The sequence below is a fragment of the Typopeltis vanoorti genome, chromosome 11, assembly GCF_054136105.1.
Source record: "Typopeltis vanoorti isolate ZY-2024b chromosome 11, IOZ_Tvanoo_1.0, whole genome shotgun sequence".
NCBI classification, from domain to species: domain Eukaryota; kingdom Metazoa; phylum Arthropoda; class Arachnida; order Uropygi; family Thelyphonidae; genus Typopeltis; species Typopeltis vanoorti.
In genome coordinates, this window is record NC_143559.1 from 62,713,367 (window position 1) to 62,739,899 (window position 26,533).

The 26,533-nt window shown below is 30.6% G+C and overlaps 1 protein-coding gene across 1 annotated transcript; it reads left to right on the forward strand.

Annotated features, from left to right (window-relative positions):
- Positions 1-216: 216 nt before the first annotated feature.
- On the forward strand, positions 217-26,333 carry LOC150101662 (cytochrome P450 3A8-like). Its single transcript, XM_090400842.1, has 14 exons — positions 217-365; positions 471-567; positions 2,513-2,565; positions 3,506-3,602; positions 5,571-5,687; positions 11,040-11,128; positions 15,520-15,665; positions 16,805-16,920; positions 19,867-19,993; positions 20,185-20,345; positions 20,460-20,548; positions 21,331-21,474; positions 24,523-24,682; positions 26,187-26,333. The coding sequence occupies exons 1-14, from the start codon at positions 301-303 to the stop codon at positions 26,271-26,273; spliced, it is 1,548 nt and encodes a 515-aa protein (XP_090256968.1). The 5' UTR covers positions 217-300; the 3' UTR covers positions 26,274-26,333.
- The last annotated feature ends 200 nt before the right edge of the window (positions 26,334-26,533 follow it).

Below are 26,533 nucleotides of genomic sequence, written 5' to 3' on the forward strand. Positions count from 1 at the left end.
TGACAGTGAAATGTTCTTCGGTGAGTTCTCTGTCCTCTCTATCTAAGTGCTACCGACTCTGGCAAGATGCCCTGGCTCGATAGTTTTCTCACTTCCTGGTATCAGCATACACACATACACATACGAACCTCGGTGACGTGAGTAACCTTGAGAGCTATCGTATATATACTCTGCAGTGCAACAGCAGTCACAGAACTAAGCCGTCGGCGGAACAAACCGTAACCCACCTGAGTAAATGAGTCAAATCTTCACAGAAAAGCTAAAAACACTAAAGAACAAATCGACGTTCTTACATTTGCTATGGAATTGGGTGATATCTGTACGTGGTTCCTCTTTGCCATTGTCTTGGTACTGATTCTATTCACGTAAGTTCAAGATAATATGGTTGTAGGTATAAATGGCTGAAGTAAATGTAATCTATACTTTTATTTTTTCTGTACAGGCACTTACTTTTATTTGTTTTGAAATAGGTATATAACAAGGACAGAGAGGTACTGGGAAAGTCAAGGGGTAGCAACTATAAAACCCAATGTTCTGTTCGGCTCCATGAATGTATGGTCTAAAAAGGTAATTAAAACGAAATTATATAAAAAAGCACACTATGCTGACTTTATAGCCATGTGTTCAGTAGCCATTTAAAATGTATCACTCATAAATGTGTAAGAATATAGAGTTGAATGAAGTTTTGTATTCAACAATTCACACTCTAACGATAGCTAGCTCACAGAGTATTCCACCAAATTATAACATTAGATAAGAATCTAAAATCCACAGATTTAAATATGATACGGGCAACTTTACTACTCTGTGTGCATCTGTTTTATTGAGTTCAAATGAAAAATACTATAATTAGAATAATTACAATAACTTGATATAATAATGAAAAGCAACAGTAATTACAACGATAATCGACTATTATATAAACGATGCAAAATTTAGTCTGCCCGAATCCTTACCTGTGCCTTTGAAAAATAATTTCATAACAAGCAATATTTGAGATAATATTTGCATTGAATAATCAGCGATGGCACTTTAAATTAGTTATTTGTTGTTGAAATAACAATATCATTTCAGAACTTCATAACAGAATGACGCTCTCTCTTATATTCAGTAGGACAGCTATTATATGATATTCTACAACTACAAAATAAATTCATTATGCCTTATCGTTTACTGATATTATAAAACTTGGATTACAAAGATTGAAAAATTCGAATTTCATTGTGTGGGTGTAAACATTTCATCCACACTTTAACTATAGATTTCGTATGATTTAATTTAATACAATGCAATATAATAAAAATAAACAAATATGATGTAAATATAAATTTCGTTAATATTTCCTCCTATGTATTATTACTTGTGTAATTATACCAGAGCAATTACATATACTTCATAGAGTAATTTTGTTATGTTGTTATTTAATTCTGTTATAATCACTATACTATACAGAATCATATGATACTCATACCATGACATTAATCCTAATTTAACTAATGATATATAATTTAGTTAATGTAACATTTTAATATATTTATCAAAGGTTGTATGGTAAGTGTTGTATGGTAAGTCAGGCTTCGTTAAATTCATTCGCTCTATTATGCGTATTGTTATACTAACTTCTGGCTAAAGATATTTATATATTTCGTAGACATTATTCATAGTTTGGATTCAAAGATATATCTACAACTTTTCTTTTTACATAATAAATAATTTAATGTAACATGTGCATTCATTTTATATACGAATTAAGTCAAGATAAAATAAAAAAAATTAGAACGAATAATTTTTGTATTGCAGTTGAAAACTGATTCACTATCCAGCAGAATGAACTTCCTATTATAATATAGGAAGTTAATTTTTTGTAAATAAAAAGTCTAACCAAATGTCAGACAATGGAATTTAAATGCTGTGAATTCAATACATTTACTTATTTGAAAGAAATCTGCTAAGTGAAAAATGTTTTTACATAACTTCTACCGAGGAAGCCTCTAAACCTGTAGCATATTAGTGCTTTGGGTGGGTTCAGGACTTTTATTATTAATGTTTTTATTAATGCCATTTAATTAATGTTATTTATTAATAATATTAATTAAATTAATGTTATTTAATTTTACATAATCGAAAACTTAGTCTAGAGACCAAACTGAAAGTTGTTTACTTCCAGATTAATCACCATAAATGCATTTCTATTTATATACAAATGTTATGTCAAAGCTTTTTTTTTCATAAGCAGAAAATAATCTTTATGATTGTTCCTCAAAGCTAACATAAAGTTCTAGATATATGAAGTATTGAAACAAAAGGGTCAAACATTTGTATTCGTTGAATAAAATGAATTGAATTGAGTTACTTATTCGAACTAGTCATCCTTTAAAGTTCTCATTAAATTAAATTTAAAATATATTGATTTGAAACTTAAATATTAATATACGTCACGTTATAAGAAATGATGATTATAAGTTATAAGTTTTTGAATAAAAATGTAAAAATGAAGATATTTTTATTTTAGCCTCTTCACATCCTGGAAACTGAGCTGTACAAAACATTTGGGAGAATTTATGGGTAAGAAAATTTAACAATATGAAATAATTTCTTGTAACATTCCTTGCATGTGTACAGTTTTTATGAATATTAGTACAAAGAGAGCGAATTTCTATGTAATAAATTTTTATGAGCGATCCGCTAGATTACTTGTTTAATTAATTGCTATTATTATTATTACTTCACATAATTGATACACCGTCAAAAAGAAGATATCATTCAAAGAACAATTTGACTGATGATGCACACCAATTCAGATCCCACCCAACTATCTAATAATAATAATAATAATAATAATAATAATAATAATTATTATTATTATTATTATTATTATTATTATTATTATTATTATTATTATTATTATTATTATTATTATTATTATAGTGCCTCCATGGAGTGAGATAACTCATCGCGGGAGACCCTACATTGACTATTACTAACGAACTAACTATTACTACACTAACTATTATTCACACAATACTGTTACTTCTCCTTAAATTCACTTGTAGACGAAGCACTCGCAACGCATTTCACACATTCATCACCCTCTAAGCAAAAAATCTAGTCCTAACACCTTTGTTAACCACACTCTTACACATACACGATGATCTTTACAAAAAAATGCAACATTATGGTAATTAAAAGTAAGAAACCTTTCCAGCTGTTTTTATATTTTTTTTTATTAAGGAAGCAACGAAATTTGTTTCTATTAAAAAGTTCCATTATAGCGATTATATAATTTGTGAGTTGAAATTAATGCTAATTCTTATTTTAATAACAAAACTAATGTAATTTGTTTTTCGAAAACTTTCTTTTTAAGCAACGTTATTTTCAAGTAGAAGTTATATAATCTATGAAGGATAATATTTCATCTTAATTTATGACCCTGAAAACTGAACCTGCTGTTGACAACATTTTAGTGATTAGCAAATGCGCTCATAAGTTTATTTCATCTTCGTAGGCGATATGACGGCCAGAAACCTGTCCTCACAGTTGCTGAACCTGAACTTGTAAAGAGAATCCTTGTGAAGGACTTTTCATTTTTTCCAAATCATAGGGTATGTTTATTTCGTACTCTTTCGTATAATCGCGAGTTTCATTAATATAAGTAAATTAATATGTAAATTAAGCTATATAAATTAATGCAACTTAATTTTGTTATCCGTCATTAATATTATATGAAATTAATAATAATAATAATATCATTAACTTCATATTATATGCTAATGATGCTATTTTTTCTAATTCAGTAAAATTACTCGATACATATAGTATATATGCAAATTAGTATTAAATTTTTAATATAGCAATTTTTATTTAAACACCTATTTAAATTACTATGAATATATCCGTGACGAACTATTAAGCCTAAACTCGAAGAATTTAATGAAATATGGAATAAGATAAATATATAATATAAGTTAATATAACATTTTTATTGAATGTGTTTTAAACATCATATAATTATTATATATATATAAATTTGGGGAAAAAAAGGGCTTAAATACGTGTACAAAAAGCGTAAATCTGGAACTGCCCATAGTAAGTGTCTGGCTAGAAAAAAACTGTGAGTTAACAAGAAAAGCGTTTTAAGAATTATCTAGAACAAAAAAGAAAGAAAGAATTAACATTCAACTATATCAATGTGAAGTGAGTAATGTTAAAGGAGCACTTTATCAATTCTGATGAAAATACTAAACAGAGAAAAAAATCCTATCTTACAAAGAGCTGAAAAAATAAGTTTAATCTACAAAAAGTAACGTTAAAGACTACGGTAGTTAGAGAAGGAATATTAGTTTTTAAATTTTTTGGGAGAAAATTGTAATTAAATTAATGTTTGGTACAATAATTATAGAGAAAAAATATATTCTTAGTAGTAAATCTATTCAGTGGAAATCCTTCAGAATAACAGAGTTTTAAGGCACTTATTTACAGCAATTCCTAATAATATTTATAGTCTCATATTCAAAAATACCAAAATTTAGCATTCAGCATGAAAAAACCAATCAGTAGGATGCTTCACAAAATCTGTAGTTTCCCACTCTTGCTCTTTGCAATATGAATATGAACGAATAATTGGAAAAGTACGTGGAAGTAAAGCAGTTGATTAAAACTTTAGGATATATAGTATTATTTGTTGATGTGATCCATGCCGAAGAGATCGGATTATAGCGCAGGAATTCATGGAACATATCTAGTAAATACACTATTCTTTTTTCTCTACGGAAAATATCTGATTTTAATAACACCTGTTTAATCGGACAACAATTTATTAGGATTTTTCAGCTTTCTTGGTGCTGAGTTATTGTTTAATTCTATCGTTCACCATCAGTATTCGAACTTTGACTTACGTGTTAATTGGCTCTTGTTAGGTTGCCAGATATAACGGACGTAAACAATACAGTTTTGTTTACCTGGTAAGAAGACGTTTTAATATATCGCAGCGAAAGAAATTATGAAAATGAGTGGTATTAACATATCATTGAATTGGTCAGATTTTCCCATTTATTTTAGTATAATATACATGAATTCCTTGTATATAATATGATATGTATATGATTGATATTATATAATATATTATTAAATTGAATCCAAGAGTGAATCCAATGAACGCGACATTTGAGGGAATAAAAATTGTGCTTATCTCCACTAAACTCATATTTAAGGCTTTGTATTTACATAAACAGTCTCGGGCTCTTTCAGCAGGGAAGATAATTTTCCAAAGAAGTTTAATATTCTACTGTATATTGGATTGAGGTGCTATGTATAAATGAAATGTGAATTGCACAGTGAAACATTATAATTCTGTTATTGTTTTCTATAAATGTTTTCAGAGTTTATAACTTGCTAAAATTTATAATTTTTTATTTTTTATTTAATTTTGTTTTATTTACGAAAATGGTTATTAAACAATTTTGCAAATACGTTTAATTATTATTCGATACCCTTCAAATGCTTTTGTGGATTATTCAATATGTTTCAATACTTTTTCTCTGATCTAATATAACAATTTTTTTTTCCCTAAGGATCTGAAATTTGGAGATACAATGGTAGATAATATGTTATTCGTTCTGGAAAATGAAGATTGGAAGAGAGTTCGAGCTGTAGTATCACCAGCATTTACATTAAGCAGACTACGAAAGGTAAGAATATTCCATTTTCCAGAAATATATATTGAATAAAATATAATCTTTTAATTTTTTTAACTAGGAACATAACACGTTAAAATGTGATTTAATTGAAAGTGGGTTAAATAAGATTGTATCATTTTTCAATTTTCAATCACATTATTGAAATTTGATAATTCGATATCACAATTCAGTATTGCAAAGGTGTACTTGAGATATAAAAGATCTTTCGGGCAGAAAGTAGTTACTTGAGTAATTAGTTTCTGCCCGAAAAGAGGCTTTATCTATCTCCATCACCATATTTTTTTTGTCACACGTCTAAGCATAGCACGCACGCACGCACGCACGCACACACACACACACACACACACACACACACACACACACACACACACACACACACACACACACACACACACACACACACACACACACACACACACACACACACACACAGAGCGTGTTTTAGGCGTGGTCAGCGGACATTTGTCAAGGAAGACTAGTCACTTTGGAGGGTCCTGTGGCAGTCTAAATTGTTGTTTCGTATTATAATATGGCAGAATATATAACAAAACATATGTACGAAATAATATAATCAAACGAAAAAAATCAAGATATGTTGGCCAGATTATATTCCCGCCCCCCCAAAAAAAATTCATATTAATTCAAATTTAAAATTTTGTTTGTTATAAATGACAAATATTTAAACTTTCTTTCTTTCTTTCTTTCTTAAAACACATAGAAATGAGAAAAATGTAAGAAAATGCAAAAAGATTATTATAATCTTCAGATGCATTGAAAGGTTTTGGGACATTGCTTCTTATTTAAAAGCATCATAAAACAGTTAAGATGTTCTAATTACGGCATATAGTATATACATAAAATTAAAAAAAAGTTTCTTACCTTAGCGTAAGCCTTTTATTCAGTTTTTCTTAATATCAAGTATTTAGAAAAACTGAATATTCGTATAAAATTATTCGCATACAAAAACTTGAGCATGAATTTAAGGATAACACTGTTCTTTAAAGATGCAGATTCGGCAATAAAAAGATTTTGTATGTTTTTCGTGAAATTCACTTCATAGTAATATTTAAAGTATATATTTTATTACAACTAATTTGCAAATCTGCGATTTGCAAATGCAAGTGTACAGCTTAATACTGAAGCGTTCCTTCAGTCCACTTTAAATGTTTCAGCTCCCTTTATTTTAAATTATGAGATCGGTATAAAACCTTTATTTGAGGTGGAGTAATTAAACAAAAAGTGGCAATACGAAAACTTCTTGTCAAATACAACTGAATTTATATTTAGCTAGTTGATATTTAACGCTATGCAGTTTTTTTTTTTTTTCAGGCATTGAGTGGGCAGGTTTCCTAGATTATTGGATCACGCGTATTATTATTATTATTATTATTATTATTATTATTATTATTATTATTATTATTATGTATGGTTGGGTGGTCCGCATATACTGAATAAGGACTCATGGACCAACAGGGCCATAAGGGGCAATCATCTTGATTGTAAAGGAAGTGGCACTCCCATGTTCCCTAGCTGGATCTACCCCTCTACTTTGAGGAAGATCAACTCACTTTAATCTTTCTCATAAGGCCTTACCAGGCAACTCTTCTTATTTTATGACCTTTATGCCATTAGAGTAATCGAAGGCCATGGGGTCTTTCCATTTCTGTCCTTATATCTATGTCCCCTCTATAAACCTTTATTATAATTCTACTCTATTCTACTATAATCTACTCTTTTCCAATATAGTAAATTTATAGGAGGAATACCCTATTCCTCCTATAGATTTAAATTTGGAAGAAGGCTAGTTCAGAAGCCGTACGATAGCAGACCTACCACTGGACTATCCATCGCCAGGGTACTCACCTGACACGGAGAACGTTATTCTACTTTTAAGCCGACAGAAAAAGGTAATCGGAATGAATCTATGGAAAAGGTAAAACGAAAATGGAAACGTCAAAATATAATACGTATAGCATATAAAGAAATAGAATTAGACCAAATATTAAATGAAAGAAATTTTTAAATAGCAGTAATCACTGAAACAAAAGAAGAAATTAAAAGGAACAATGAGAACCGAAAATTTTAATGTGATATATAATAGAATTGACAGAGACCAAAGAACACAAGCAGGAGTTATGATTTGGATTCATAACTCCCTTTCAAAACAGTTAAAATATTATACATTATGGAATGAAAGAATAACAGAAGCTAGAATAAAGATAGATAGAGGTTATTTAACCATAATTGGTTTATATGCCTCAGAAGAAGGAAGAGAACAGGATAACAGTGAACTTTATAATCAGTTACAAAATATATATAATAAAATGATTATGTAATATTAGCAGGATGCGCAAGAATCGGAAACACGAAAATTAATAATAATATAGGAATATACGAAGAACATACTCTAAACAAGAATGGTAGCAAATTGATCGATTTTGTAGTCTATAATAATCTAAAAATAATGAATTCTTTCTATAAACATAAAGACATACATACATATACTTGGGCAGCAAGAGGATGGAAATCAATATTAGATTATTGTATCTTAAATGAAAAGACATCAAAGTCTCTTTAGATGCTAGAGTTCACAGAGGATATGAAATAAGTAGTGACCACTTCCTCCTTAAAATAAAATTAGGATTACCACCTAAATGGCTACAAATAACAAGAACAGAAAGAAAATTTAAAACATTTGTTTATAAAACTAGATTATTAAATGACACACATATGTATACAATAGTTATATTAACAAATAATTAACCAATATCTAGATAAAATAAAACAAAATGAAGAAATAGAAATATAATGGCTTAATATAAAAACTATACTAAATGCAGAAGCAAATGAAAGCTTAGAAAAGACCAAAAATTCAATAAAAGGGAAAAAACTAAAGATATGGGATGATACAATCAAAGAAGTAATCAAAATGAAAAAAGAAGCCTATCATAAATGGTATGCAGTAAAAGATTAGAAGATGAAATAGAATATAAAAGAATAAGAGCCATAGCTAAAAGAGAAGTCAGAAAAAGACATAGAGAATCATGGAACAAATCTGTTTCTAATTTAGAACATAATTTATAAAAATAAGACCCAACGTATATAAGATTTTGAAACACTTAAATATAGATACTAAAGAAATCATAAAATTAAATACCGAAATAAAATTAGAAGAATTTTTAAATTTCTATACAGAATTGTGGAAGCCTGAAAGAAACAAGAAACGAAAAATCATCTGGAGAAGATAAGCTAGTTTCATAACTATATAAATATGCGGGAACAAGGTTCAAAGAAAGGCTCCTATTATTTTTAAATAAAATCTATTCAACTGGTAATCCCTCAGTAGAATGGAAAAAAAGCAATTACGATTCCTATCTTTTAAAAGGGTAGTAGAGATGATCCTAAAACTATAGATGTATAAGTATACTAAATTCTTGTTACAAAATATATAGCAGAATTTTAAATAAAAAACTAATAAATTATTCTGAAAACTTTATTTTAGAAGTACATCATGGATTTAGAAAAGGATGATCATGTATAGACCTTGTATTCTCTTCTTTTCTCTATTATTAATTTTTAGGCCTTTTGCCTAAAAATTAATAATAGAGAAAAGAAGAGAATACAATTTATAAGCACATATTACATTTATTGACTTTTAAAAAGTATTAGACAAAGTTAAAAGAATCATTTTATTTAACATATCAAAAGAAAAACAAATATCAGATCATATCCTAAAAGCTATCATAAGTATATATGAAAACAATCAAATACAAATAAGATTAAATCATGAACTATCATATACGACAGAGATAAACCAAGGAGTCTGACAGGGATGTCCCCTCTCAGCAACTCTTTTTTAGTATTTACCTAAATGAAATAATAATAAAATGAAATAAAAATTTACATCAAGGTATTAAACATTCTCCTACTGTAAACTTAATCACTCTCCTTTTTGCCGATGACCAAATAGTAATTACAAATTCTGAAGATAACTTACAGAAAGTTATTTTAAATCTAAATGAGATAGCCAAATATTATGGAATGATAATATCAACTAAACAATCAAACCCTATGGCCTTTAAAGGACAAGATCCAGCAAGAACTAAAATAGTAATAGATAACAAGATTTTAGAACAGGTGAATTCATTTAATTACTTAGGTTGTATGATTACATATGAAAATGAAAACGATATAAATGTAACAATTGCAAAATATTTAAAAAAACAGGTGTAATTAACTCTCTATTTAAACCAAGCCTAGTTCAAAATCAAACCAGACTAAAAGTATAAAATACATTGGCCCTACCGGTCCTATTGTATGGAGGTGAAATCTGGACAATAAAAAAAAGACAAACAAAGATTAATAACAGCTGAAGTGAAGTTTATGAGAAAAACTGCAAAACATATTCTATTTGATCACAAAAGAAACGAAGAAATTATGAAAGAATTAAACCAGGCATAAGTAATAGAAAAAATTAAAAAATATAAACATAAATGGATGGAACACGTTCAAAGAATGAAAACAGAAAGATTACCAAAACAAGCCTTAAAGTATAAGCCATTAGGAAAAAGAAAACTAGGACGTCCTCTTAACGATCCAACGATGACTTCTAAGGCCTGAACAATCCACGCTAGGCCTAAATCCTTGATAGGCATAATGATGATGATGATAATGTATTATTATTATTAGTAGTAGTAGTAGTAGTAGCAGTAGTAGTAGTACTATTACTAGTACATAGTGTTCTTAGAGTCCCATTACTGGACACATAAATCTATTTATCTAAATATTAATCCAGCCTTGACTACATTTAAATAATATCTTTCCTGTTCACTCAGCACGTCAATGTCTGACCACCTTTGCGTTGTCAAACACAGACACACTTAATCCCCTAACTAATTGGTTCCCTGCAAAACATCGAAGTATGTCCATTCGTCCTGTTGTCACAAGACATAAAAATTAGTGTCAACACAATACTGTCTTTCATTATTTGCACCTCAAAATGTTGAAAGTTTGCCTTAACAGTCATTAATAAGCATATATACGTATTAGGATGGAAACGTGAACAGTTAAAATTAGACTGCAATAATTAAAAGTGTGAAAGTTATAAATATATATCTCAAGAATTTTAAAAACGAATGAAATATGCTTTGTTCTACAGCAGTTTGTTTAGCATCCATACATATTTTCAATAAGTTTTATTGAAAAGTAATTTCTTAAGTTTACTTTTAATTCAAGGAATTTGTTTATTTTATTTACACTTAGATTTTATTGACTCGTTTTCAATTTTTAATATTTATCCATTTCTTGAGAATAAATAATCAAATTAAATGTAAACATGTTTAGATGATGAAGCTTATTCAAGATAACACAGAGAGTCTCATAGAACATCTTGTTCATTTGCATAAAGAAAGAAAGCCACTAGATTGTCAAAGGTATGCATCTGCATGGTTACATGAATTAATTTAATTCAGCTATTTAAATATATATACTTGCTTTAATACTCATCTCTCATATAAGTTGCTGTGCATTGAATTAACAATTGATGATATTTTATACTAAAAATGTGGTTCTATGAAAAAAAAAACCATTCAATAATTCGTAAATAAAATTCATCAAAAATCATTCTTTGTAGTCTGCATGAACAGTTAGTATTTGATATGTATCAAAAGTCTATAAGGCTGGCTTTAATACATGAGCCTCAAGTCAAACGTGGAATGAAAGATCTTAGTTCAATAATATTTGATGCGAAATTTTTCTTGCTACTTTTTCTTGAAAAAACATCTGTATTAAACCACTCTGGTAAGTTTGCAATCGTAATATTTGCCAAGTGTTAATTAATCCTGTTATCAAATGTCAAGGATATATTTTATTATTACTCGTATTTTCACAAAATCTCATCACGTGTAAATGTTACTGGAACAGATTAAAAGTAACAATAGGACAACATTAAAAAAAAGAACACTGATGGATGCAATGGGAATGATGCCATTCACGCTATCTGTTAAGTGTCATCTCCATCCTGGAGGCTGACTACTATGGAGCTCCCCTTGAGATTCAAAATGTGTTGTAGAAAGTTAAGACGGTAAGGGGTTCAATCTCTTCCATCTCGTAGTTAGTATCTTATGTCTGTAGACGTGTGTCCAGTAGGGTTGATTTGCTTGTTTTGAGGGACGAAATTCCCAAGTTGTCTGAAGAAACCCTCCTCTTTTGTATCAGAATGACTAACGTACTCTTCAGTGAGAAGCCCTGATAAAGTTCCTAGCGTCCTACAGGGATTCGTACTCAGTTATTTCCATATAAAGAGCTCCGTTGAAACTAACTGAACTACGAAGACTCTACCATTCACACTCAGATCACACTATTATAGAAACATACCGGATGTCACCAAACCCAATATATATTTTACTGAAAAAAGTATTCCTAGGCAAAAGTGGATTTTTCATTAACTTTATTTTCAAGAACCTTAATACGCACATACTCAATTTTGGCCCTGACCACAATGCCATTATTGAGAAAACTTTCCACTAATGTTAATAAATGGACACATGCATTTTATTCCAGTCCTCCAATAAAATGGCTATCATCACTTTCAATACCGAATCTGAATGTTGGTCTCTCTCTCTCTCTCTCTCTCTGTCGACTTATGAATTCCTTCAAATGTAGTTTAGCGTGATTCGAATCTAAACTCTGTGCTAGTTGCTCTTATCCTCCTGTTTCCATTTTCTGAAATCATATCCACATACTTAATGTTAAAATTCAACCTAGTCGTTTCAACAGAATTGCCATGTCATGAAAAATAAAGAATGTCAAATATCAAGTTGAACTTTTTTTTTCGGATACTACAGCCAAACGCCTCAGTATAAATCAGGAAAAACATTCGATTGACACAACGTCATCATCATCTCTAAGCTTAACAAGTATTTAGATAAATAAATCTCATAAATAGCAGACTCCTGGCAGTTATCATATCCAAACACATTCTGGTTGTAATCTTGTTGTATTTTGCAACTAACTACAATATATACAATTGCAAAAAGATGAATTTATTTGTATAGGATCGCTAAGATGCTTCCATAAACCTATAGCTGTATGTAGTCAGAACTCATAGTTCACACAGCGACAGAAAAAAGAAACAGATGTTTTCAGCTACTCTTCCTCCACTTTCATTCCATCCACCTTTGTTTTTTGGAACAAGGCGGTGGGTCTCACAACGGGTGATGAAATTCATTCATTCATTTTCATATAGTATTATATGTGTAGAAAGGTACACCCAGTTTTTGGCGGCTGTAGAAATTATGAAGAGATGTGTTTGTGCCAGAAAAATATGGAGGTATAGTTGCGCGAGAATAGTTATCTGATCATATTTTGATATGAGTGTTATTGAAAGTAAGAGGAAGTGGGGTGGGATCCTTTTTGCGCAAATTAAGTTGTGCTTTGGGATGGAACACTAAAATCACAAAGTTATTCTCCCCCCCCCCTTGAAGAATGAAGAGATCAGAATTTAGCCGTCAGCTATGGAGGATCTTGAGGCTTTTACATTTGGACACTACATAGTTTGTCAAATGAGAAGGAAGAACAGAGTGTTTTGTCACCAACATAAATACTGATACAATGTGAGTGCGAAAGCAGTTCATTTATGCTGCACAGGAAGGAGAAAGAACATGAGTGAAAGCATAGAACCCTTAAAGTATTCCTGCATTGGTGGGGACATCTGAGGAGAGGAAACCACCTACCATGACACGTAGTAAGGATCAGAAAGGAAGTTGGCAACTTAGTTGCGAAAGGTTGAAGGCATACCATAGGATGGTAGTTGCTGAGCAGATTTCTGTGCCATACCTGACCATATGACTTAGAAATGTTAAAAGCAATCATGCGAATGTCTCCAAACTTTTCCATGGCTTAAGCGCAGAGAGAGATGGGTGAGTGCCAGATAAGCTGTGCATTGAAAGAGGCAGAGTCCATATTTCTAGTCACTAATTAGCTGGTACGTTGGTTGTTTAAGGAACGTTTCAATGCATTTCAAAGCACCAATTTATGCTGCTTACTTTGAAAGGAAAACAGTGTTTCCAGGGAACGTTCATAGCATGAACGTTCCTTAAATAACTAAATTCATTGTAAAGCTTATTCTTTCCCTCGAAAGGTTCAGATAAATCTCCAAATATTCTACTGTATTTATTCCGTTATAATAATTTCTTATTTCACCTTCAGCAGACGGATCATTACTGCGATCTTAGTATGTTCATAAATTACAATCATATTACTTTCACACTAAAACAATGGACTTTGGTTATAATAATTAACGGGACACAAATCCCTTGTTGTTCAACTGCCAGTAAGCAAAACTCTAAGATCGAGAACTACGAATCTATGAGTTTCATATATATACCGAAAAACTATCGGCGAATCCAAGTATAAATGACCACTTGGTAGTACAACATCAAGGCAACTCGAAGCAAAGGTAGAGCAAGCTCCCTCACTATCCTTGATATTTTCTCATAATGTAAAAACACAGCCCCTAGGGGATGTAATACTGTAATTACAAATATTGTAATAATATTGGATGTAATATTGCAATTCCCTTGTTGTTCAACTGCCAGTAAGGCAGTTGAACAACAAGGGATTTGTATCCCCTTAATTATTATTAAGGATGCCAGAAAAATAGCCGTTTGGCTTTCAATTCATGTTATAATATACAAACACACCTTTATGGCATTCGTATAGTAAAGGTATGTAAGCTCACTTAAACCTTGTTATCTTCCAGGTCTACCTACTCACTGATGAGACCTCAAAAAAGGTTGAAACCGGTCTGGGTAGTGACCTCTCCTCATAATGTAATTACAGTATTACATCCCCTAGGGGCTTGGTGTTGTACTACCAAGTGGTCATTTACACTTGGATTCGACGATAGTTTTTCGGTATATATATGAAACTCATAGATTCGTGGTTCTCGATCTTAGAGTTTTGCTTACTGGCAGTTGAACAACAAGGTATTTGTATCCCCTTAATTATTATTAAGGATGCCAGAAAAATAGCCGTTGGACTTCGGTTAGTTATTCAGTTTATTTTTGAAGAACCTAATATTAATCTTTTTAAATATATTGTACTTCTTATTCAATATAAAACTGCCTAATTTGTTTCTTTATTTTTCGAATGCAGATTAATTTTATTCTTCAATGTTTTATGATTGTTGGGAAATATTACGTATACACGTAAATTACAATTATACAATTATTATTATTATTATTATATTACGTAATAAAGAATATAATAGAAAAATGCATATTGCCATAAATACGCGCAAAAATAATGGTGCGTCCGTACCGCGGTCGCAAGGACGTCTCAACATTTGACCTTCGGCTGGAAAGACGTGGGTTCGAATTCTGCTAAGGATACGATGAATCCTTATAAGGGCTTTTCAACAGAAGATAACCAGGTGGTTTCATTTGGAGGTCCCAAGTTTTTCAAACCAGAGAAACCGGTCGGAGAACACATAATGTTTTGTTGTTTTTTTTAATTTTAAATGACAAGTGAATTTTAAATGATAAACTCAAGGAGCTATACAAGCTCGCACAGAGCAGGGTTTTACAAACATCCATATCCAAAGGGTTCGAACACATCCTGTTGGTGGTAGGAGAACGGATACACTATTTACTCGGTCAACCAGGTTGGTAAACATATTCACCTCTTAGCTTTAGTATGTTTTGAATCTTCTTATTTAATGAGACTAATTATTTTAATTAGTTTTTGTAATGCTTGTTAAATAAAACAAATCCATGTAAAATAGATGCCGATCTTAGTACATACTTAGTTGTTGTAAAACTAGGGTATTTGGAGCATACACATTGGATGTTATTGCAAGTTCTGCATTTGGTGTCCGAATAAATTCATTACAAGATCCAGATAACACCTTCGTTACAAAAGCGAAATTACTTTTCCAAAGTAACTTTTCTTGGAGAAATATCCTCACTGGTAAGTACACTTTATAGGAGAATTCCTTTTCATATATTTATCCAGAATATTTATTAAAATAGTTATCCTGTTGTGCATGCAAAAGTTGATAGTTTCACATTTCTTAGTGAATTTTGGATATTCACTTTGAATTCAGTTTAAAAATAATTCATTCTGAACCAGTTCCATGCGTTCATTACTTTAAACATCAACCCGTAATGTTGCGCAATATTAAGGATTAATGTTTTTGTTGCAGTAACTGACATAAGAGCTGAAAAACCGATCTTTAAAATTAAGATTTCTGGGAAGTAGAAGAAAAAAAAAAGAAGCTATTTTTGTTAGTACTAATAAAATTCTACCTATTTTCGTTTACTTCATTTTAGCGCCCATTGACTTCTTTTCGGTAATATTAATAAATCCTGATAATTAGACAAAAACTAACTCCTTTAGTATTTGGCTGCCTTCTGATGAAATGAATCAGTTTATAACGGGAAGAAGAGCCAACGGCGTCAAGCAAGAGCATACCGAAATTAAAAGAGAAAAAAAATAGTTATGTGTTGAATATACTACACTCTTGAAGAAGCTGAAATGCAATCATAGTAGTGACTATTTTAAAGTTTATAATAAAACTATTCTTTCCTTTCATTCCCTCCTTCACTGCTGAAAGTTCTGCATGTTTTGCATTAAAGAAAGTTTGGTTAATGGGATATTTAAACTCGTTTAACAAGAAAGAAAATGCAGAAAGAAAGATAATAAGAAAAAAATAAAGGGAAACACAAGTAATTTTATTAATAATGTTAATATTCATAAATGCGTGCACAGCTAAACATTCTTCTCCTAAAATCCATATAAAGTTAATTCCGTAAAGAGAGAGAGAGAGAGAGAGAGAGAGAATTATGTAAACAAAAACTCTCAAGCTCTTGTCGTTGAAATTTAGCAAAGTAGTTGGACTTTCGAGCTAAAGTGCTAGTATTTGTTTTGATATTTTGTCATAGTGTTTATGTTGTGACAACGATATACAATAAAAGAACAATTTCAAATAGAGTGTGAATGATTCAAGTACGCTACATTTTAATCATATATTTTTATCAGTTAAATCATTTGATGTATACATACAGCACAGCTAAAACTTTTTTTAAAAATATTTTTCTCTTTCCCAGTTTTCTTCCCATGGGCCATGAGATTATTTCAAGTATCTCTGTTTAATCCTGAACCTGTTCAGTTTTTTAAAGAAACCATTTTACAGATTATTGAGGAGCGCAAAAAGACCAAACAGGTGAGGAAAAATAAATTAAACTATTTAAATTGATTTAAATTAGCAAATAAAATTATTTAAAATCCTTAATTTCAACGTTTAAGTAATGATTAAAACACACCACTACTTCAAGTAGATGGACAGCTGATCTCTTCAGCTAAGCTTAAACTTTTATTTTTGTAGAATGCTGCAGATTTTTTCCCTCCTTCAACTAGAAATATTACTAATTGAATATATTTGAATATATATATATTTGAATATATATATATATATATATATATATATATATATATGGTAACTACTAATTTTTTCTGTGATAAGATCACTGAATAGTCAGATAAGTTTCTGAAAATTGGATGCTCATGAGATTAGGTCTCGTGTAAGGTAGATGTTTATAACATCGTACTTGGATAGGTAGGATAATAGAAATAATCGCCTTAATGCTGTAGTGAAATGTGTAAAGTATCGTATGCTGCCCATAGTTGGTATCTCTTCAATCTGACGTAATTTCAGAAGCTCTAACATAGTTGGTACTTCTTTTCATTCCCCATAGTATCCGCTAGAAGAAACTTGAGTTAGTACAATGATTTTCATTTAAAACCTCTCAAATGGATATTTGTTCGAACTTAAAAAAGAAGGGAACTTCGAAACAGAGTTATGTACCCATTTCTAGATTAAACAGATACACTTTACACATACATGATGACTGCGCTCTTTTCTCTACGACTATTGTTCATAAACTCTTAAACAGCCATAGTTTCATAATATTTCAGTATCCGCTCCATGTCCATACAATTTTTTTTTTGTTTAAAAATTCTTCTGCCATAAGCTCCAGAAGTTATCGTCCGTATTTTCGTTGTTTAATAAAGATACGTTACATTACGTGTAATTTATCATGATTTAATCACATTATTTAAATCATTATATCATTTCAAGATCTCAGAAATGAAACAAACGTCATTTATCATCAATTAATTATATGTAAAACTAGTATGAAGCTGCTTATAATACAGTTGTTAGTCAGCGTTTTTTCGTATGAATTCCTATAATTTTTAAATTTAGAATAGCAACAGTTTTCTTGAATGAACATGAATGTAAAAGTATATAAGATGTCAGCCAATAGAACTAGCCTACTAGTATATTCTTTCAAACGTATGCGTGTGTGAATAGATGCATTCCTCATTGTGCCTGCAAAAAGAAAATCCTGACCAACTAGCTGCATCTTGATGTGGTTGTAACGGAAAAGTGTTTACTATTTCCCAGAAGAGAACATTAAATAATAATATGGAAGTATATTATAAATATCTCCATATTTTATATCTAAATGCAAATGAAACTTAAAAAGTTTCCAGATTTACCAGAGAGCGTATGAAACATTGAAGCTACCTTGGTTTACACTATTTAAAATACACAGACTCGTTTTAGGAGTCCGTATATTTGCCATTTATTAGTGCTTTTGATTAACGTTTCACAGGCCCAAGAGCTGTTTAAAATGGCTGGTTGTCATCAGTTATCACGAAGTAACCTCAAGAGGGCAAAATACATAACCCTAACCATAGCAAGCGCATATCAAGCAGTTAAATTCATCACAAGTGAACCCTCGGCAGGTATATAATAATATAATACGATACAGAATTCAGAAATGCTTCAACTTGTATTTAAGATATTAATATGGAGGGTATTAAAATATGGATATGGATATGGAGGGTATTAAAATATTATCTATATATATATATATTGAATTTATTTATGTGCTGCTTTTGAAATATCTTCCATGTTAGTACCTTAAATAACTCAAATTGAAGACTTTTAAGTTACAGACCATGTAACTACATAATCGCTAAAGAATGCGAAAGAATGCGACGTCACCAACTTTGAATGATGCAATATCACGTCGACTATGTTATTTAGCCAAACACAAATGAGCAAGGAGTATTGTATTACGAACTAGAAAACAGAAACTTCACATTTTTAATCAAAGAGAGAGAGAGAGAGAGAGAGAGAGAGAGGAAGAAATATGCTAAATATTTCACTCACTCATTCTCTCTCTCTCTCTTTAGCAAATTCCTTTACAAAAATTCTAAAATTAAATGTGAAAATTAAAAGTACTATTTTTCTGCAGATTACAAAAAATCATAAAATAGTATTAACAAAACACTTCGTTTAATTTATTTGCAAAACAAGATCTTTATCTTATGAGATATGGTTCACGTGAAACAATTCATATGACCAACGCGAGCCCTTCAGTTTCAGTATTTCTTAACACTGAAACTGACTATCAATTAATAAGCTGCAATACCTGAATGCCATATTATATATATATATATATATACTGAATTTATTTATGTGCTGTTTTTGAAATCTGTAAAACATAAAACGTATAGGTTTTATGTTTCACAATTAAATTAAAGCCACTAATTATTTTATATACAATATGACTACTGGGTCATATTTAAATGATAAACTTCAAACTTTTTCCCGTAGATATTGATTTCTCTCTACAATTTCCAGTGTTAAAACAGTACATACAAAATGAAAATTTTATACGAAACTCACGCAGCCTTGCTTTAATATTTCAAGATAACATTTTGTTTATTTCAATAATAATATCAATATTATAATATTTTAAAATAACAAAGTAAATAAAAAAAATCATATTCCATACTATCTTAGTAATGCGTGTCGCTCACTATTTTTTATGGAAAATTAACTATGTTTTATTATTATTTGTTTTTATAAATGCTAAGGAAATGGCGTTCGTATTCAACAATATTTCATATTTTAAATTATTTTAAGATTATTTAAAAAAATCTTATTCCTTTATAGGAAATGCCTAATGATTTTCTTCTTTGTTATATATCATTCGATATATACAATCAAATATTATGAAATCATTAAATGTGATTGCTATTTCACCCATTTTTCATATTAGAATTATCTAAAATAAATATGTATTTATATAATTAGGGCCGTTGTGACTTCTTGCAAGTGGTTGTTGATGCTGAAGCTGATGATAATAACAATAATAAAGAAACAACAGATTTTTCAGAAGCAAATGATCTTCATAGTAAAAAAACAGCACTTTTGAAAAGAAGTAAATATTTTCATTCTGCTAAGATATTTTTATTATACCACAAGAATTTACCAATGCTTCATGATCATTTGGAATTATTCCCTATATTTTCTCTATCTTTACTGAATAACTAACCATCTAATCAAATTACTTAGTCATATTATCATGCGAACGTAGTATTTAAAATCTTATTTTATTATGATTCTGTATAGATCTCAGACATAACGAACTAGTTGCACAGTGTGTATCGTTTTTTACTGCTGGTTACGACAGTACAAAGAGTCTCCTTTCGTATATCGCATACAACTTAGCTGTTCACAATGATTGTCAACAAAGAGTTATTCTTGAAATGGACGACGTAATGAGCAGATATGTAAGTATTAAATTCGTTTATAATAAAATAATTTAAAGCAATTTAAATTTTAGTTATAGCACGTAATTATGTAACACATATAGTATATTCAATTCTTTTTTAATCTTCTCATAGATTGAAGTAACTTACGAAGCCATTGGAGAAATGAAATACTTGGATGCTGTTATTTCGGAATGCCTCAGATTATGCCCTCCTGTTGTTAGGTATGTTGGAGATATGATTTTGAAACAAAATGCATGAAAATATGATTAATTTCCACACATTCTAAATTTAAATAAGTTTTAGAAACTGATTCTCCCTACCTCAATCATTTTATTAATAATAACAAGACTTCTAGACGCTCTCTCTAAATTAATTTAGGTTAGGCAAATATTTATTTCAAATATTCGGATTTAAATGAGTTATTGGTAAGATACTGTGAAATAAGGTGGAATAAGATAACAGAAAAACATAATAAACAGCGAAGTTTCTGTAGTTTGAGCTTCGAAATTAAGATATTTTAAATTAAACTATGAAGATTTCCCTCATTTTTGATAAATCTGAAAATAATAAAAGCTGCACATGGATCCTTCTTATGATTAATATACATCTGTTATGTGCGTTATTTCTGAATAGACAGTAATATATTCTCCAAAAATAGCACGTGTGCGGTAGATGAACAGCGTACACGTGCAATAGAGTAGGATAACAGTACAAACAAGGATTAGCAATCGTTCTAATAATTTTTTGTTGAAAGAGTAAAAAAAGTATTCGAACCCGATGTCTTTCCAAAAAAGGAGGAGTGCATTAGCAGAGGGAGAGAGAGAGAGAGTAGGCATACACTTTAGGCTAGGAAAGAATTGCTGCGGTCAAGTTTCCTAGCGAACCCTAACAGTTTATATTATGTCCCCGCTTTATAAAATAGTACTTTGTTTTCGGTTTCTAAGCTACGTTTTTTTTTTAAAACAGCAGCTATTTGATTGACTATTTTTTAATTCCTTTTTAGACTGGAAAGGAGGGCTTCTGCTGATTATCAACTTGGCGATACAGGTGTGATAATTCGAAAAGGGATGTTGGTGAGCATTCCAGTCTTTGCCATCCACTATGATCCAGTCTGGTATCCTGATCCAGAGTGCTTTGATCCAGACAGGTACTGATACAGAAGTATAGTTTTAGTTTAATCACTCGCACACAAAGACACACGAACACACAGATGAATAATACTTAAAAAAGTATATAAAACCAATAAAAGCCTTTCCACACATTTTCTGGGAATTATGGATTAAAATGCTTGAAACAAAGCGAAACGTTTCCAATCTATAGAAGGAGATGGTATAAAGAGCTAATCCTTCCTAAATATTGACGTATACGATAGCCTTATGGTCACTTTACACCCATGCCTCTCTATCAACAAGATGAGACAACATCTGTGCTTAAAAGTGATATGAAATGTAAAATTAATTTGTCACTTTGCTTCGAATTATGCTTGAATGTAAACATTGCATTGGTAGGTTGGATGGGGATGTTATTTTATAATTGAAATACCGATCATTTATGTTTCAAAGAACATCTTAACGCCAAATATTATTGCACTCTCCTTAATCTGAAATTTAAGTGTAATAGTTTCAGAGAGTTGAAATTATTTATTCTGAAATACATATATTCGATTTAAGAACTATGATCCGGCACACGATGATTTTCAATGAGAAATTACGTTGAAGAGGTGCAATATTACATAACTTTTATTCGATGAAAATCTGTTCATGTCAAAATGCAAAAATAAGAGACAATAATGATATTAGAAGATATACTGCAAGCCAAGTAACTTCTTTTCCTCCGTCAGTTTTAATACACAAAAGAAACAAGCAAGAGGACAACAAACAGACAAACCGTGGGAAAATAACATATGCCATACGCACTTTACAAATATAATTATATTCGCCCCATAATCATAGTTTCTATGGCGAAATCTAAACCATTAACTTTTCTCTGTCTGAGGGGGGGGGGAATGTGGTATTTTCTTTGCGCTACGAATAATCAGTCAATTCAGCTTTATGAATCATTTAACTTAGGTGAAAATGTGATAAAATCAAATTAGGTTGGGATAATTATTATATAAGTAAACGGAGAATCTCAGAAATGAAACTTCTAATTACGAATATTATGGTGCAGTAAGTAAAGCACTGCAACAGAGGTTTATATGTAATATCAATATTTTGCTCTAGAATATGAAACAAGCCTTGATATAATCGAAACAATATGCCAACTGAGTTTCCTAATTTACATTTTGATATTCTGTTTTCTATTTTAATGTTCTATTAAGATATACGAATACAAATTGCAGGTATTTTATTGTAGGATATGCAAGTACTGTAAATCTGTGTTTAGGTTATTCATTAAAGTACAGACAGTAACTGAATAATTCAAACTTATAGAAAAATGAGATGCCCAAAAATAGCTAAGATTTGTACACTGACCTACCAAATCCTTAAAGAACTAACACTATTGTACCGGAGTATGTCTCCATCTGTTTTACAGAATGAAGATACCTCAACGCATGATATTTCTCATATTACAAGAAGACAATATTGTCAACGTTGCCTCCAAATTTATCTAGTCGTAGATAAGAATCTAGAGGTAACTAAAGTTATGGAGCGTTTGGGTGTAATGCATGTATGCGTGTGTGTGTGTGTGTGTGTGAGAGAGAGAGAGAGAGAGAGAGAGAACAAGCTAGAATTCCAGGAACTATATCAATAACAACATTTGAGCCTCTGAAATCCAGGTCTTAGGAGGCATTAGCTAATTTGTATGCTCACCTGGACAAGTGAATTCATTTCAGTAACGTTCCCTTTTCACACTACCATCACATCACACACACTTTGCAACCTTCCGATTAGTTAAGAGGAAATTATGAAACATATAGTGAACCAAATGTTCATTTCTGATACAACAAAGTTCTTTTCCATGTGTCATATATATTGAAAGTGTGTCCGGATTTTCCCTCCTTCCAGAATAAATTTAAAAAAAGTTTAGAACGCTTTAGCATTTAGCGCAATACTGTACTCTTCAGATCTATTGTATTTAAAAATCACTGGAAAAGATCATAGTTGCGAAAAAGGTTACTTTACTTTGAACGTTATGCAGATGGCTCGATCATAGAGTAGATAAGCTATCCTTTGAAGAGTTCACACGCGCGTCATATGGTAGTACTACTGCAGGTGTAGAGTATGTGCAAATATGTAGACTACGCAACAGGAAAGGAGGGGGACGACATGAAATCTATTGTAAGTTCATTCGACAAGACCAGTAATTTCGTCAATGTTTCTCATTGGCGAATGTACGATTTCTAATAAAATTACTGATAATTGCTTTTCACTAAACGCCCATTCAGCAGAATACATACCTACTGAATGACGTCTACTTGTTCGGTGACAAGGAAAATTTTATGAAAGATTGTTACACAAAGAGGTTTTACAAGATTTGTGATCATATGAAGCAATCATTAAGTTGAAAGGCTTTGAAGAAATGTCACTCGTCATTGGAATAAGATTGATTCGTCATCATTTAATTAAACATATACAAGCCTTCCAAATGCTATAATATCTCCCGATATCAAATCATGTGGTTTTCTTCGATTATAAACTAGTGAGCTTCTATTAACTCTCATTATAAATTTTATTATAATGAGATTTTATATTATTGTTATATTAACTCTCATTTAAACAAAAAAACAAAGAAAGTAAAAAAATACATTGAGAGGCTAAATACTGGCGATTTAATGGCTTAAAATAGCAATGAAATATTCATTTCTGATTGGCTCCTCCTCAACCGTATATATATTTTGAAACGCTGAGAAAATTTTGAAGACGTTTCGACTTTAACTCCGTAACAATAGCACACAGAGCTTATTCGATTTTGCTTTGCTATTGCATTACTTCTAGACTCCTACGTGCTCTCTGAGGAGAATCAGTAAGTTTGAAACTACACTTTCAAAACAAGAACCTTTAATCAAAAACAGTAATAAAATAAGAATATGCAGACCTTGCAATATGAATGCAACTAATGCTAACAATCGGCTAAGCTCTTAAAATTTTCTGATTTGGTGAGAAATTAATAATTTATACTTTTTTAATATATATTAATTATCTATTTCAATTGATAAGTATAATCATAAATTTCTCTAAACTTTTTCTTACAGGTTTCTGGTTGATAAATTGGCGCCTCCTTCTTATGCTTACCTACCATTTGGTAAAGGACCACGCGTATGCGTAGGTATGCGGTTTGCCCTTTTGGAAGTTAAGATGTGCATCATAAAAATTCTGAGTCGTTTTCGTTTTCGGCCTTGTCAGGAAACTGAAGTAAGTAAAACATTACTATATCCTACATCTTAATAATAATAACTTTATATGGTAATTCGATAAATCGATATTAAGATGGGGTCAATCGGAATGCTCCATCTACCATTAATGGATATCTCTTTCGACTGTAGAAAATAATGCAGCTTTATCCCCGAACGTTTTTTTTTTCTGCGTTTTGGATTATTTATAGAATAAAGACATGCGGTACGTAATCAAAATCCAAGCAAAGAGATATTACTAGTTCTTGTTCACCACGGTATTTACATTAAATAAGTTACTTACTTATTAATTTGTTAATACTTTTTTTCACTTACTCCTCAGCTATTGTCAGTGAATGCACACATTAGCGTTGTAGTAAGATTTTTGTTCTTGAAAGAATTCCAAACGTAATGACACTACTCACAGCTGCATAAATTACATAAATAAACAATTTAAAATTAATTACCACACGTGAAATAGGAAAAGGAATTAAGAGTTCATTTAGACAGAAATACATAGTTAATTAGCAAGAATAACATATCTATATTATAATAAAAACATTACAAACTATGAAAAAAAAACGTTTCGAAATTCCTCATGTTATTTCTATACAACTGGTGATCGCATTCAAATTTAGGAATTCTCAAAATATATGATCTAGAATTTTGGCAGTGAAATACATGTTGCAGAGTAGCAGGATTTTAACACAGTACAGATGTGTAAAACCTTCTTTACAAACCAACTCATGTCTTTTTTTTGTTAATATTTCGAGCCTTCAGTAATAAATTTAGTTTAGATGTGGTGAAAATCATCTTCCACCTAACTCCAACCTAATGTTAGCATTGTTCTACTCAACTGCACATCTTAATATCAAAATATACAAAATTTAAGTAGAAAGTACTATTTGAAAATGTTCTGGAGAGGCAATGCACAATAAGACTAGTCACACCTATGAAAATATCGGCTAAGATCTCCATGGGACTACACATCTCCTGCAGGCAGCATAAACTATTACCCCTGTTACAGTTTTCTTCGCCATCAATCATGCTAAAATCTACGCATGAACCTTTTTGATTCCCGTATTGCATATAATATATCCAACTCCTCTTCCATTCAAAGGTTAATGCTCTCTCCATCCAGTAGGCCGAGGGTTCGATTTCGAGCGAGGATATGACTAATGTTTATGAATGTCTTTAAGAATAGATAAGTTTCATCGTCTGGCGAGAGACCGCTGTCTGTTATTAAACCAACATACTTACGACAGATTTACAGCCTTTAATGGACGGGATTCGAATGAAAAAAATACACGTAAAATATTGATATTAATTCATAATTAGTATGCTATATCAAAAAAATGTGAAAGTGCATTTCTATTTATTGTAACCAATTTCCATATATAGTCAACCTAGTACAACAAAATCAATAGCACCACATTTAAAACTAAACTAGGATAAAACTAAATGTTTGAAATATGCATTTTCATTAATTAATTCACACTCATTTTTTTTTCTTTTTGCTATTATAGATGCCATTAGGATTTACAGAGGTTTCTGGAGTGGTAACACCCAACCGTGTGTTGGTACAGCTCGAAGAACGAAATGATAATCTGTAAATTTATCATCTTGTTACATTTTCAAATCAGTTATGTAAATAGACTTGTTCATCCTTTACAAAAGTGTATATATGATCAGGGAACAGTTATTGTTATGAATTGTATAAGAATATGTTGTTATTTTTATATTATATTGTTATTGTACAGTAAAATATTAAATAAAAAAATAAAACATAAAATTATTATTTTTAAAAGTTCTATGAAGAAAGATAGATTGAAGCTTATCTTCCATCACTACTGTTTCCATCAGGAATGAATGA

Coding starts and splice junctions, on each gene's coding strand:
- LOC150101662 (XM_090400842.1), top strand. CDS start 301: ATGGAATTGGGTGATATCTGTACGTGGTTCCTCTTTGCCATTGTCTTG. Junction 15,666..16,804: donor TTGGAGAAATATCCTCACTG/GTAAGTACACTT, acceptor TCTCTTTCCCAG/TTTTCTTCCCATGGGCCATG. Junction 20,346..20,459: donor ACGACGTAATGAGCAGATAT/GTAAGTATTAAA, acceptor ATCTTCTCATAG/ATTGAAGTAACTTACGAAGC.